A 14,951-nucleotide genomic window follows, 5' to 3' on the forward strand; every position below is an offset into this window, starting at 1 on the left:
ATTGATGTGCCTTTTTCCTGCATTTGATATATATATATATATATATATTTTTTTTTTTCTTCTTTTTTTTTTTAATTAGGACTGCAGCTGAGACAGGATCATATCCCCCTAACTTTTCAGTGGAAAATAAAGTTTTGCCTCGTGAAGCTTCTTACCAGTCAATTGATGGTGTGAAGGAGTTCAAAATGTCTTATCATAAAGCCAACCAAGAAAGAAGAAATGAGACAACTGGGACAACACATGTAACTCAGCTCCATGCTGTTCCAGGCTATACTTGTTTAATCGATGGATTTTCTCCCTCCCGGATGACTGAGGGTGACAAGCCATTGTCATCAGCATTAAATGGAACTCATCTTAATAATAACTTCAGCGGGGAGTTAAGGGAAGGCAAACATAGCAGGAAAGCTTCACCAGTCCCTTCACCCGGTGGTGCTAGGAAACAGGGTTCTAGAGATGGTGTTAAATTCCAAAGCAAATACAATCACAGTAGATCCAGTTCAAATGATATGTTATTTGAAGAATGTGAATCTGGCCCTAGGACTCACCCTTCAAAAGTGCCACTGCCTTCAAGTCTGTCAGACAGCTATGGCAATAACAGGGGGGCTTTCAACACATCAATGGGTTCGAAGATGCGGGCTTCCAAGAGTAATTCTTTTGAAGATGCTGCTGGATTTTGCTCACCACCTTATTTTGAAGAGGAAGTAGACACAAATTCAGTTGCTGCTGCCTCTGCAGCTGCTGTGCTAAAGGCAATAGAGGAGGCCCAAGCAAGGATAAAAATGGCAAAAGAAATAATGGAAAGGAAAAAGGATGGTCTTCAAGATCATGTGAAAATGAGATTTAATGATGGTCCAAAGACTGAGGAGAGAAGAGAAGGTAAGTTGACAGATAAAACAAACAAATTCAGTGAGGAGGTGCGGCGGAAATGTGCAAAAGATGATGCTCCAATGCAAGTTTTTGGCAGCTCAAGAATGCAAAATGCAAAGAAGGCAGGCGAAATTCCCCCAGACTTCAGAGAAAGGGATGATCTTTTTGTTGCCATAGAAGCTCCAGCTGGAACACAAGGGGACAAACATAATTCAACACTAATGGATCATGGGCAAGAAGAGATGAAGGATTTGAAAGCAGACAAAGGGGAAGGCATCGAGACAAAGGTGCAATCAGCAAAAAATTTTGAATTGAAAGAGAGAATTTTGACTATGAAAATGTTTGAGCAGCCAGATGAAAATAGTGAGAACTTTAAAGCTTTTGAAGAGCCTCACATTCAGGAGGAGGTTGAGAGGAATTTCACTCAGGAAGAGGTTGAGAAGAAGTTGAACACAGTGCAAGGAGCTTGCGAGTTTAAAGAAGGTGCCTACGAACAGAAGTCAGGTCAAGGGGCCCATGATCAGGGAGAATATGGAAAGAAATTATTGGTCACTGGGCTTCAGGATGAAAAAGAGGTGACATTTAAAGCAGTCCATGGAGTAGAAGCTTGTGAAAAGAAACAGAGAAAGCAGTGGGAACGGAACGCAAATGAAACTAAGCTGAAAATCCTACTGGAGGAGCAGGAAGAAGGTAGAATGAAACCGATGGTTGCTGTGCTGCAGGAAGAAAAAGAGGTGACATTTAAAGCAACCCTCGGGGTAGAAGCTCATCAAAAGAAACAGAGAAGGCTTTGGGCACCTAATGCAAATGAGAATAAGCTATTGATGCAAGAACTGAAAGACAATGAGCATATGAAGATTAGGTTGTTAAAAGATGAGCAGGTGTGGTTGGAAAATGAGAAGAAACAGAAAGAGGTACTTGAGCAAAAAGAAACTGTTATCAGATCTGAAGATGTTCTTGAGAGGGAAGAGAATGGGGCAGAACTATCAGAAACTTCTGATTATGAAGAAAATGGGAAAAGAAGTGGAGTAACTTGTGACAATGTAGAATCTGAGAAGCAACAAAAAGAAGGTTGCGGGTTGGAAGTAAATGACGAAGAACAAGAAGGCGTCAATGGTAGAGAAGGTGCTGAGAAGACATCTGCTGAAGCTCTGGAGCAGGAAACTGTTAAGGTGAGAATTAATGAATTCCTTAGCGTGGAACAAAGTGGGAAGAAATTGGAAGAGCATGTAGGGTTAGGAGCAAAAGAGAGGCTTTTAGAGGCTGAAGAAAATGAGCCAATGCTTAAACAGGCTAATCAGATGGGAGAAATTGAAAAGAGACTAAGAGAGAGTTGTGAAGTGGGGGAAACTGAAAATTTACAAACAGAGATTGATCAGAGAGAAGAAGATGTGAAAATGAAAGTAACCCAAGAGGCTTGTGACCACTTCAAGAACAATCTTGAGGCAGCTTATGATATATATACGCAGGATAAAATTGAAATTCAAAGTGAGACCCTGGAAGCTTCCATAGATGATGTAAATAATGAATGTCTGGAGGTACCCTCCCATGAAGAGAGCGGCAGGGTTATGGAAGGAATTCAAGCTTCATCTGAATATAAAGAGATGGAAACAGAAGCAATCGTAGTTGATTTGGCAAATGACCAGGAAGAAGAAGGGATATTTGAGGTTGAAACAGCTGATATTGCTCAAGTTTTATTTGAACATGATGTGATAGAGAAGCAAGTGAAAGATGCAACTGAGGCTCAGGCTTTTGAATATATTGGGTTAAATGTAGGAGTATCTGGTATGGGTGTTGAAGAGCTGGCTTCAGAATCAGAAGAAAAATTTGAGGATGCCGAGGAGGTTGAAGGTTCAATTAATCTGGGAAAAGATGAGAGTGACTCTGAATCTTCCAATCAGGAGAGGTTGGTTGACAATGGGGAGAATATGGAAAGCACAGAAATGACACAGAATACCCAAACAAGCCAAAGTACGGAGCAGTACGAGGAGAATCATTCTGAATCCCTGAAAACCGAAGGGATGGAAGTTGAAGGAACCATGCAGAAAGAAGTGGAGCTACAGAAGGAATGGGTGGAGAAAATAGATCTTGCAAAAGAGAAGGAAATAGAAAGAGAGAAGGAGAGAATAGCTGTGGAACGTGCCATTCGTGAAGCTCGTGAAAGGGCATTTACTGAAGCCCGAGAAAAGGCAGAAAGGGTTGCTGTACAGAAAGCTAATGCGGAAGCACGTCGAAGGGCAATGACTGAGGCCAGAGAAATGTTAGAGAAGGCTTCTGGAGAGGTGAATCACAAGTCATCAACAGATAAAACTTCCGTGGAAGCCAGACTTAAAGCTGAGCGTGCTGCTGTGGAGAGGGCAACTGCAGAGGCCAGGATGCGTGCCCTAGAAAAAGCAATCTCTGATAAGGCTGCCTCCAAGGGAAGAAATCAGGCTGTAAAATCCTCTGGTCCTTACAGAGAAAATGGAATGAGAAATGGCTCTGCTTCCAATGTGAGTTTTTCCACCCCTTGTTAGTCTTTACTATTCTTATGTTTAGTGGCATGCAAATTAATAATTCAAAGAATCTCCTGCAGGATTCACTGTCCAAGCGCTCAGGTCCTACCAAAGGTTCAAGATCTTCTAATTATTCTAGTCATGATGGTAACAATGGCATTTAATATCATTATTGTTTTATCGAGGAGATTAGACTGCTCTTACTGCTTTACTGGAACAATTTTGTTGGTATTCATGTAGTTCCTCATTCCACAGAGAAATTTGATGGAGTTAATGGTGAACCAGTTCAAAGACATAAAGCTAGGTTGGAGAGTCATCAGCGGATAGCAGAGCGCGCGGTATGCCTCTTCATTTTGGTGATGTGAGGTTATGAACTTTTTCAACTTGTAAAGGTTGCTTCATGCTTCTTTATGGTCTCTTTCAGGCAAAAGCTCTTGCAGAGAAGAACATGCGTGATCTACTTGCTCAGAAAGAACAAGCTGAGAGAAATGTAAAAATAAAGCAAATATGCTGGTGGAAATTTTCTGCAATTCAATAAGGGCTTGAAATATTGTTCTTACTGTTCTTACTCTTTTATCCTTGACAGAGATTAGCAGAAGCTCTAGATGCTGATGTCAAAAGGTGGTCACGTGGGAAGGCTGGAAACTTGCGTGCGCTGCTTTCAACGCTACAATATGTATGTGTGACCGTACTGAGCATGTTTCTTCATGAATTTCTGTCTTCATGCTTCTCATTGCTTCCAGAAATCAAGTTTTAGTATTATATGTAGATAGTCTGGACTAGACCCTAGATTGACTTATGGTTTTGCATCCAAGAAAAATTCTAAAGTGATAAGATGAGACCAACTATTAACACCTGCCTTCATGCTACTAGAAAACATTGTAATACCAGAAATCAGATAACAAAAGGGTGTATAGCTCTATTCATGTGAATTATCATAGATCAGCTGATCTTTATCTGCCACTACTGGTCCCCTCCTTCCCAGTCACAATTTCTTTATAAAGAGATGTTACCTTCCAATGAGATAAATTTTGCATAACTGCTCTCCCGCACTTGGTATTAACTGGTTTTTTACACTTGCAGATCCTTGGGCCTGATAGTGGTTGGCAGCCAATTCCACTAACAGATCTTATAGCAACTGCTGCTGTGAAGAAAGCATACAAGAAGGCCACACTTGTTGTTCATCCCGACAAGTTACAGCAGCGAGGTGCAAGTATACAGCAGAAGTACACATGTGAAAAGGTTTTTGATCTTCTAAAGGTGTGTTGTGCAACTTTCTTTCTTTTTTAAATTAGCATTTTATAAATTTGGTATAATTAGTTTCTAAAGGAACTTGGGATCTCATGACAATTAATTTGTTTCTAAATGATATACTAGCAAATTGATTGGGTCTTAGCCTGGTGATGATAATACTGCTCTATATAATTCAAATAATAGTGTTTATTAAAATGAGAAAGTAATCTTAACGGTTGAGAGTCTCAGTCACCATTAATATACGATACTGCAATTGGGTTTTACAACACTCGGTCCGTATCTTATTGGGCCATTACTTTTTCTGTGTTTAGAGGCTCCCTTCTCTTTCATTCTTGATCATGGTCCCCTGAATCTCATTATTTTGTTGGCTGCAGGAGGCTTGGAACAGATTCAATGCAGAGGAACGATAAACAGGTTTCCTTCAGCCAAGCATTTTCTTAGGTTATTACCGTATCCTGTAACTAAAAGTAGGAATCGAAGCTTCACCAACCATTCTTTTCAGACCCATTTGTACGTAACAAAACATTTTCTGTACTCTTAGAACATTATTTGTATTTAACTTTATTCTGATTACGAGTCGGAAGTAAGCTTTAACAATTCCTACCACCAGTGTATGTTAGGTAATGCGATAAAAGTTTTAATCCGTGTTTGTTAGGTAATACGATAAAGTCCAGGAAAATAATGTCATGATTCAACTTCAAACCAAGACCTTATCCCCAAAAAAAAGTTAAAATAAAAACATCAACCCAAGACCAAATGTCTGCAATCTTAAACTGCGAAAAGAGGACATCTTAAGCTGGATAAAGAAAACGGCTCAACCCACAAATTTTTAACTCAATTGAATACGAAATTGTAAATCTAACGTCTAAGACAGTCGCAGATTGAATGGCTTCCATTCTGTGGGCTCTAGTCAAGGGATTTGACACGATTATAACCCAAGCGCATGAAGCATAATAGCATTCTGTGCATGCATACGATTCTCTGCTTGTGGGAAGACAATAGAATAAGGAGCTTCAATAACACCCTCAGTAACCTCAACTCCCCTCTCAGCCGGCAAACAATGCATGAAATAAGCTTTAGGGCCAGCCAACTTCATGAGAAATTCATCCACCTGCAAAAAATCATAAGCCAAAATTTCAGGGCATCATTATCAACCAAGAACAGCTTGGATGGTATCCATCAGTACCAAATAATATTGCAGAGATTTTGCGAGACAGCAGGCCACGGCAATATCTTATGAATATAGCAGCTCTGAGATACACTGAGGTATACATTATTTCAGTGTAACATATGCACAATCGACTTACTGAAATAATAAGTTATGCCAGCAAATTACCTGAAAGCCTTGAAATGCTTGTTTGCGGTATGCAGCCTCCTCTTTTTGCCCCATACTGGCCCACACATCTGAGTACACAACATCAGCACCTTGAACAACTTCTTTTGGGTCATTTGTAATTTCAATCTTGCTAATTCCTGCTTTTCGTGCCTTTTCAACTGTTTCTTTATCTGGTTCAAAACCTTTGGGGCAGGCACAAACAAAGTGGAAAGGAATAACTGATGCCATCAAAAGCCAAGAGTGCACTACGTTATTTCCATCTCCAACATAGACAACCTGAATTTTGCAACGGAGATCAAAACAGTTAGACTGTGGTACAACCAAATATTTAGCCATGGCTGTCACAAGATTACAGGCAAAAAAAATGTAAATATATAAAGTAAAAATAAAATGAAACTGGCTGAATGATGGGCAAACCTTGGTTCCTTCCAGACGACCAACGTGTTCAATAATGGTGAGGGCATCAGCCATTATTTGGCAAGGATGGTTGTAGTCTGTCAAGCCATTGATAACTGGTACAGTTGCAAATTTAGCGAGATCAAGAATGTCCTGCAACAGAAAATGTAAAATTGTTGAATCATTAACTAGACTGTGCTCTATAAAACTTAGATGTTAAAATTAAGATAATACTCAAAATCAGAATCAAGCTGAGATATCAAAGCTCGGTAAAAGATAACTAGGCACACTTGGTAGTCAATTCATTGTCAAGAATTTGCTAGTTCACGGAGCTCCCATTGAACCTAAAGTGGGTGAGAACCAGGGATCTATGCCAAGGAGGTTGACCAAGATAAACATCAAGAAATTAAATCTGGACATTGACATTGGATGTCTTGGGCAACATGATCGTAAGAAACAAGAACAAGAAACTTCACAAGCAATTGTGAGATGACAGTATACATAGACTTATTTTCTTAAATTGTTTCATTTGTTTAACATCTTTAATCAAGCATACAACAATACTGACCCTGACATAAGAAACTCACCAGCGTACCTGATGACCAAAAACACGTGCCATAATAATATCATTGTAGCGACATAGAACACGAGCAGCGTCACGTGTTTCCTCTCTCTTTCCCATCTGGATATCATCAGGTCCTAAGTATATAGCATGGCCTCCCAACAAGGAAAACCCTGTTTCAAATGAAACCCGAGTTCTCATGGATGGCTTTGCAAAGATCATAGACATTGTCTTCCCTTTAAACGGCAAAAATGACCTATCCCCTGACTTAAGTAGTGCCTTGACCTCAGCAGCTCGGTCTAAAATCTTCATTATGGTAGCTTTGTCAAAATCGCTGATGTGCAGAAAATCCGTCTGCTCTGCTTTTGCTGTAAAATAAAGAAGACAAATTAGTTGTAGGGTTGTTCACCAGTTCTTTGGTTACAACATTTGCATTTCCATTGAGAAATGCTATGATGTGAATGTTTATTAGCGTTTGATGTTTTGAACTTGCAATAGCCAATCTGAAAAGGGATTATAATTTTTCGTTTACAACCTTCAAGAAGAATAATTTTCTATAAATCAGAGTTCGCCACTCATTTGACAAACAAATCCATAGTCATGACTACAAACGTTCATTTTTCAAATCATACTTTTTATGATTATGTAAAGAGATAATCATAAAAATTATCACTCATATGATCAGTGCCAGTTAAATATCACACCAAATTATAATCCCTAATTTCGTAGCGACTCAACATTTGAAGGAACCATCTACAGACCTCACATTGAATTTGTAATTAAGAACAAGAGCACTTAAAGATGCATGAAATAAAGCACATTAAAAATCGAAAGTGAAGACAGACGTTTGCCGTGGATGGAATTAGGAGCTGACGTGGCCGAGGATGCCTGGCACGTGATGCTTCTTCGGAGGACCGGAAATGTCAGGGCAGCAGACGCCGACGTGGCAGGAAATCGCGATTGTTTCGGGAGAAACTTTCCGGAGAAAGAAGAAGAAGAAGAAGCGGATAGAGGCATTTTGCCCGATCGATATGTACAGCAACTTGAAATCGCCGCCATTGATTTTGGTGGGAACTGGTAACAAGCCCCTTCTTCCTTTGAGAGTTGAGACTAGACTCTTGTTGTTTTGGGGGCTAAACTAATTAATTAGTAAGGCCCAGTTGACGTAAATGCCCCTGCTGTGGGGACCGCTCGCTGTGGAATATTAGTTACTCTCTAGTTACGTAACGTTGTTTACTTAGAGGGGGTAAGGAATCGAAATAAAAATTTAATTTATGTTTTTATTTTGTCTTATATCAAGAATAAATGGTTTTAAATTATGATTTTATCATTATTTAAAGAATTATAAGTTTTAATTATAAAATTAATAAAAATATATATTTGAAATATAAATTTTTATTAATAATAATTATTAAAATTCTTAATTTTGTAAATCATAATTTTTGTTAATTTTAATTTTAATTATGTAAATTAAAAACTATTAATAAGAACAATACATTCAATCTCAAGCTTTAAAAAAGAAAATAGTCAAATACAAATATATAACATACTAAGAATGCAAATTTTACACAAATAATAAATAAAAATTATTTCAATCTACTTTCTAATACCCAAATTCATCCAATTTCTAACATAAACTCATTCAATTTATATAAAAAGAAATTAAATTTAACAACACAACAATCATAAAATAAATCTAAATAACATTCAACATATTATAAATTCATAATTATATATTTATATATAATATATAATATATTTATATTTTCTTTTTAAAAAAAAATTATTAAAAAATCGGGTCTGGGTTCTTAGTGTTGAGCCCGGACCCAGGTCCGAAAATGTCTAAGTTTAAGACTTTTAAACTCGAATTCATTTTTTGTGTATGCGGTCCGGGTTTTGTCCGATTCAGGCGAGCTTTTTTGACACCCCTTCAGTGAAAATTAATAATCAGGTGAGATGGCATGTTTGATATTTCATTTATTACACACTTACCTTCCTTGTTATTAACCCACTGGCGATGTCATTTAACAACGGTAAATTTGCGTGAGGCGCATCCACGTTGAATTGGGCTCTTATTCTCTCATCACTCAGGATCAAACTATGAGAAAATCTAAGGTGTTGTTGATGCCACCACGTCATCAATCCACTAAACAGTTGCATGCCACTATAAGTACATAATGCTTTAATGAGTATTTTTAAATTTAATAAGTTTACGCGTGATTGTATTAAAAAATGGTGGGGGTGTAACACAATAATTCTACCTGCGTTAATTTTCATTTCTAGTAACAAAAGCGAAAACGAAAATAAGGCACACTTCTTAAATAGTTGCTGAAACAAGGAAGATAGAACTTTTACATGTCACGGAGTGAGCCGATAAAGTTCAGCACCCACAAAATCGCACATTTATATGGATACTTCGCTGACATGATTTTCACAAAGAAGAGGAAGCAATCCCTTGGCTCTGCAAGTATCCACAGCACCTGTGAACATGTCATCTAGGCTGTACTTGAACTTAAATCCCAAATCTGTCAGCTTCTTAGAAGAGAAGAGCATATTTTTCATATTCTCATCAACATCTTCGAACCTAAGCAACAACAGTTAGTTTAGTTAATCCAGCAAATGAAAATTGTAGTAAGACACCGAATTTTAATGCAGGGCTTACTCTGTGGGCACATTGAATTCGGGGTATTTTTCCCTGAGGAATTTTGCAAGCTCAAGAATGGTTGCCGGGTGAGAAGAGCAAATGTAGCGGCCCTTCGCGTTAGGATGCTCAAACAAAAATATATGAGCACTGCAGAGATCATCCAAATGCACAAATTGGCCTTGCTTTATAATTGGATAATGCGCTTCATTTCCTGCATTTAGTTACGAATTTGAAAAAGGAAAAAACATCAGATTCTAGTCTTTACATATTTATTTGCTGAAGACTTATGCAGCAGTACTAACTAATAAGAAACAGAATAAAGCAAGGGCGGGCACAGATCAACGAACTTGTAATGGGCGAGAGTGCAGTTATGAGACTGGGTGGCATTGACGACGTAAGGAATGGACCAACAACAAGACTTGGGATTATACTGATAAAATCAATGTTATTTTCTTCAGCAAACTTCCACGCAGCTTGCTCTGCCAGTGTCTTGGACACAAAATACATCTGGTCGCATCAAGAAACTGATAAATTAATTGAAAGTGTAACAGGTTACAGGAATGTTAGAGAAACTAAAGAGACGGAGCTTGCAATTAACGGAACTAACGTAACACTAACCCATCCAGTCATCTTAACAGACCGAACAAAATCCAAGTCACTCCAGGAGGTTTCATCATAAACTGGCTTTCGGTGCTCCTCAACATCCAAAGTTCCCGCTGATGATGTGAACACTAACCTCCTCACAGTCTTCGCATTTTTACACGCTCTCATGATGCTTACCATCCCATTTATTGTCGGCCTTATCACTTCATTCTGTGAAGGGTTAACAACACAATAATTATCAATTTTATATTTTTGCAAAATGCTCAGCACCTAGCATTGTTCCTTAATCGTGATTCTTTGTGAAACCCAATTCCGCACATTTCATTCTTTTTTAATGTATAAATAGGCAGGGATCAATGTTATGCGGCTGTTCTTCATTTTGAGTTGAGTCCATTTCATTCAATATTAAAAAAAAAAAAAAAAAATCTGCGATGAACGGGATAAATATTTATTGGTATTATTCAAAAGAAACTAAAGACTAAAGAGTAACGATGATACCGATACCTCAGGATCCTTGGACTCAAAGTCCATAGGCGTGGCCAGATGAAAAACTCCAGTGCAGCCTCGAATCGCTTCATCAAAGTTTCCCTCTTCGGCTAAATCGGCTTTCCATAAAGTCAGGTGAGTGCTTGCCTTCGGCAACTCCAGCAAATGTTTCACTTTCTTTTTGTTATCTGTCGTATAGCCCACAGTCATTTTAAAATTCTGTTGAACTTGCAAATTTATGATAATGTTTAACAAAAATTAATTAAGATCAGCAAATGAACCAGACCAGGATCGCGAACAGTAGCACGAACAGCATAGCCACGCTCGAGCAATCTCATGATGAGCCATGAACCGATAAACCCAGAAGCGCCAGTCACGCACACAGTCTCAGCTATAGAGCCCATGACCTTTTTTTAAAAAAAAAAAAAAATTCGGACTACTGATACTAAATGTTTGATCAAGGAATTTCGAAACTCTTGCAGTTGAAGTTCATTCGTTGCCGGGCTTGTTTATGTATATAATAGTAGATGTTGTAGTTTCATCTAACAGACTAACACGCCCCCTTTTAGCTCCAATTACCCTCCACGTGATCAACTGACCGTTTTTGCACGTGCGTGGTAGTTGTCATCTGCCCACATGCCGAAAATATTTGACCCTCGACGGACGGTATATGACTTGGGCCTACTTTTGGGTTGCTTGTGTTACTATTAGGGAGAAAATCTTGCAGCACATGTAAATTCCAAACTCGTTTCCCCACTAATTCTAACACAAACGTCCTTTATTATTATGAAGCACAACAACCCAATTTCCTTTACTTGTCATTCTTATGAACGCTCAATCATGATTCTGATCACATCGGAAGTTCAGTCCTTCGATCTTAATAACAAAAAGAATAAGGCCTTACTTGCAAAACTTGCGGAAGAGCTAGATAAAAGAGCGAGCTATTGAATCAAAGAGAGTTTGTATTATTCACAAACTTTTCGTAAATGTCGATGCCATTTAAGAATATTTTTGTTCATCTAACCAAAATGATTATGCCACATTAAATTATCAAAAATAATTTGTAGTTCTATCATTTACTTGTGAGATTATCTCTCAAATTAATGTAGATAAGAGATAAGTGTACAAGTTAGTTGAGTAGACAATAATTCAATATTAAACTTATCTTTTGTTGAGTATTGAATCAATGATTATTAGGCTAGAGAAGTGAAAACTAAAAAAAATTGATTCAAACTTATATTGTAAAAACATACTTAGTATTGAGATTAGAGAACCGTAACGTTTAAGTTACAATATTAAAGTGTTTGTGATAAATATTTGTTATTATGATTCGAAAATTTTGATAAATACTAGTTACTGTGACTTGAAAATTTTGAATCGCTGCTTTTCAGTTGAGATAACTTTGTTTCTTTCATTTTCTTTACAAAATCATTAATATACTAACTTCAAAAATTTTGGTCTTGGTAAGGGTAGAGAACAAATCTATGAACAGCAGCAGATGAGGTTTAATACAGCAAGGGTACTTTTGGTATTAAAACAAAAATATTTGAAAGGGGTTCCATAAGAATTTTAAGGGGTGTTAAAAGCTCAGCTCACACAGTTTACTTTCCAAACCCAAACCCAAAACCCTTTAGACGAGCGATTGTTATTCACTAGTCTATACTCTATAAGTCCAAAAGAATAGATCAACGTCCGTTGTATACAGTTGTTAATCGCCTGAGCCGGTTGTTAATTCTTGTAACTCCGCCCTCTCACGGTGACAGACATTGGGCAATTAATGGTGAACTTGTGAATTAACGAGACATGATAATGACACCATGGCCCCCAAATCAAAAGAAAACAGTGCTTCCAGAGTCAGGGTCTCAGGTTTCAGCTGTCTCATCTTCAATATTTCTGGGTCGTTGGGTTGGGGTAAAAAAAATAATAATAATAAATCTATCTCATTCAGTATACAAGATCAATGTGGTCAGCTAAAGAAACGTATCCTTCTCAAATCTCAATAATTCAAATCAATTGAAGGCAGTCCGATTCAGAAACAGATGGCAATGCAGTAAACGTCGTATGTGCAAGCATGAAATTAAAATCAATTGAATTACGCGTTGTCGTTAAAAGGAGGAGACATGGCATAGCATGCATGAGACCCACCCGACACCCTTTGGCCGTCCTTTAAAGATTACAACAATTGGCACAAATTACGCTAAACGCGTCGGTGCGTATGGCATTGCTTATCTGTCATCATCAAGAAAAGATAAATATTACTTTCAGGGTCACTGTTTATATTAAGAGATCAGTGGCCGAAAATGAATGACAATAAACAAAGCTGTTGCATTGCAAATTGAGAATCATATGACTCCTTCGCTCTTCAGTCTTGACAACATCTATGGCAACAAATATATGTGACAGTGGAGCCGGGCTTTCCGTGACTGGTTGCAATTTTTTTCTTTCTTTTTTTTTTAAAGACAGATTATTTATTTTTATTAATTTATCATATATGCACATGGAAGGGGGTCTTGCTACGGTGCATCAGTTGCAACGTGCAACCGTAACAATTTTTTTCGTTCATAGCCACTATATCAAAATTATATGTAATAATATTTCGTTATACACATGTCAAAAATTGATAAACTGTATGTACAAGGAAAAACTTATTATCAATGATGAAAAAATTATTATCAATATTCAATAACAACAAAAAAAAAAAGAGTCCAAATAAAGGGTGCAACTGATATACCATAGTCACACTTGAAATTATGTCTGTATTTAATGGGTTGGTAGTATCTTAATTTTGGTCTAATTTTTATAAATTTATGGTTTTTCTTTTAAGCGAGCACTCGGAGAGGATTTTGACGCTACTCTACATTTTTCTTTTCGGCCATGTGGCATCACTTTCCTTTTTCAAGTTTTTTTTATGACTTCTTTTTAGGGTTAAAATTTATTTTTGACATATAAGGTCCTATTTAATATTAAAATTTTATAATTTCTAAGTTAGCGAAAATGTTGTAATTAATAGATAAAAATTAATAATATATAGTAAATATGACTTTTAAATAATAATTGTGACAAAAATAGTAACAACGTTATTTGTTTTTCATCATACAAGTCAAACGTCAACAACTAGTGTTTATAAAATACTTTTGCGTTATATCTTTCTAAGTTATAGTTATCCAAATTCAAAACCAAATAGACAGTGTCTAAAAGTAATAACAAAGAGAATTCACTCTAAACCCCGTCTCAACCCCACACAAGAATAAGTAAAAGTTGAACTAATAATAAAGTTGACTCAGTCAACTATTAGAGTGCACACACATGTAACACTAAAAGACAATCACACTGAAATTATCTTTTAGTGCAACAAGTGCAGCACTAAAATAGACATTTTTTTAGAGTGATATACATATTTTTTTGTCCGTCTCATCTCAAATTTCTAAACTATATATTATACGTCTAAAATAAACATATGTAACTTAAATTATGTCCTCTAAAATGTACCCAACACATTTTACATCTTAATAGGTAGGTTTAAACTAGAGTTCATTGACGTGGTACCTATCATTTATATATGTATTTTCCATTTTTTTTATGCAGTTATATCTATTCTTTTTTGTGGTCCTCCTAACTCTCATATCTGAATCATTTGTTTACTTGTGGTGGTCTATGCGCTCTCCAAGCTTCCTCTTTATTCTTTGCTTTGTTGGGTTCTCACTTCGCATTGCACTTTTGAATCTTAGGTTTGTCTCCATTAATAAGAAACAAAAGGCAATGCCAACGTAGCTTACATGAGACTTCCACGTGGAACAACCTGATGCTATTGGATCACTATTGCTCAAATCAGAAGGCTTCTTTCTCAAACTTTGTTTCTTATTTTTAGGGATGGCAATGGGGCGGAGTGGGGGTGGGGATGCCTACCTCATTCCCCACCCCATTAAAAATTTTTACCTCTATTTCTCACCTCATTTCTTAATAAATTTAGTGGGTTGCGGATGGGGAATCCCCACGTGGAGAATGATTTCCCCATCCCTACCCCATTCCCCATTTACTTATTTTATAGTTGATATAAAAATATGATTTTAGTAAATGAAAAATTAGAGACTTAAAATAAAATCATTACGATATTATAAAATATTGAAATTTTTTTAAAAAATCTCTAAAAATTTGAAACAATATCTTAAAATGATATTAAAAGTGAAAAATATTTAAAGAGAGCAGCTCCTTAAAAGAGAAAAAAAATATAATAATGTTTTAAAGTTGAAAAATATTATAGGGTTTTCTTTTATTCATATTCTATTTATATTACATAAAAATTAAAAA

The 14,951-nt window shown here is 36.8% G+C and overlaps 3 protein-coding genes across 3 annotated transcripts in view; 1 reads left to right on the top strand and 2 right to left on the bottom strand.

The window, feature by feature from the left end:
* Window positions 1–5,213, top strand: part of LOC18042940 (auxilin-like protein 1) — a 5,737-nt gene extending 524 nt beyond the window's left edge. The window contains exons 2-8 of the mRNA XM_024184842.1: window positions 37–3,359; window positions 3,443–3,509; window positions 3,603–3,700; window positions 3,787–3,852; window positions 3,949–4,038; window positions 4,446–4,622; window positions 4,991–5,213. Of these exons, the coding sequence (XP_024040610.1) occupies window positions 37–3,359; window positions 3,443–3,509; window positions 3,603–3,700; window positions 3,787–3,852; window positions 3,949–4,038; window positions 4,446–4,622; window positions 4,991–5,026 (3,857 nt within the window). The 3' untranslated portion in view covers window positions 5,027–5,213. The remainder of the gene's footprint in view (window positions 1–36; window positions 3,360–3,442; window positions 3,510–3,602; window positions 3,701–3,786; window positions 3,853–3,948; window positions 4,039–4,445; window positions 4,623–4,990) is intronic.
* Window positions 5,214–5,268: 55 nt separating this feature from the next.
* On the bottom strand, window positions 5,269–8,049 carry LOC18042941 (ornithine carbamoyltransferase, chloroplastic). The gene is made up of 5 exons (XM_006434968.2): window positions 7,756–8,049; window positions 6,944–7,278; window positions 6,370–6,501; window positions 5,953–6,228; window positions 5,269–5,727 (listed from the first exon to the last, which is right to left on the bottom strand). The coding sequence occupies exons 1-5, from the start codon at window positions 7,967–7,969 to the stop codon at window positions 5,545–5,547; spliced, it is 1,140 nt and encodes a 379-aa protein (XP_006435031.1). The 5' UTR covers window positions 7,970–8,049; the 3' UTR covers window positions 5,269–5,544.
* Window positions 8,050–9,313: 1,264 nt separating this feature from the next.
* Window positions 9,314–11,047, bottom strand: LOC18042712 (dihydroflavonol 4-reductase). Its single transcript, XM_006434969.2, has 6 exons — window positions 10,930–11,047; window positions 10,662–10,831; window positions 10,173–10,367; window positions 9,902–10,061; window positions 9,573–9,765; window positions 9,314–9,494 (listed from the first exon to the last, which is right to left on the bottom strand). Exons 1-6 carry the CDS (start codon window positions 11,045–11,047, stop codon window positions 9,314–9,316), a joined length of 1,017 nt encoding a protein of 338 aa, XP_006435032.1.
* Window positions 11,048–14,951: the final 3,904 nt, after the last annotated feature.

This window comes from Citrus clementina, unplaced genomic scaffold (genome assembly GCF_000493195.1).
Source record: "Citrus clementina cultivar Clemenules unplaced genomic scaffold, Citrus_clementina_v1.0 scaffold_5, whole genome shotgun sequence".
Lineage (NCBI taxonomy): Eukaryota > Viridiplantae > Streptophyta > Magnoliopsida > Sapindales > Rutaceae > Citrus > Citrus x clementina.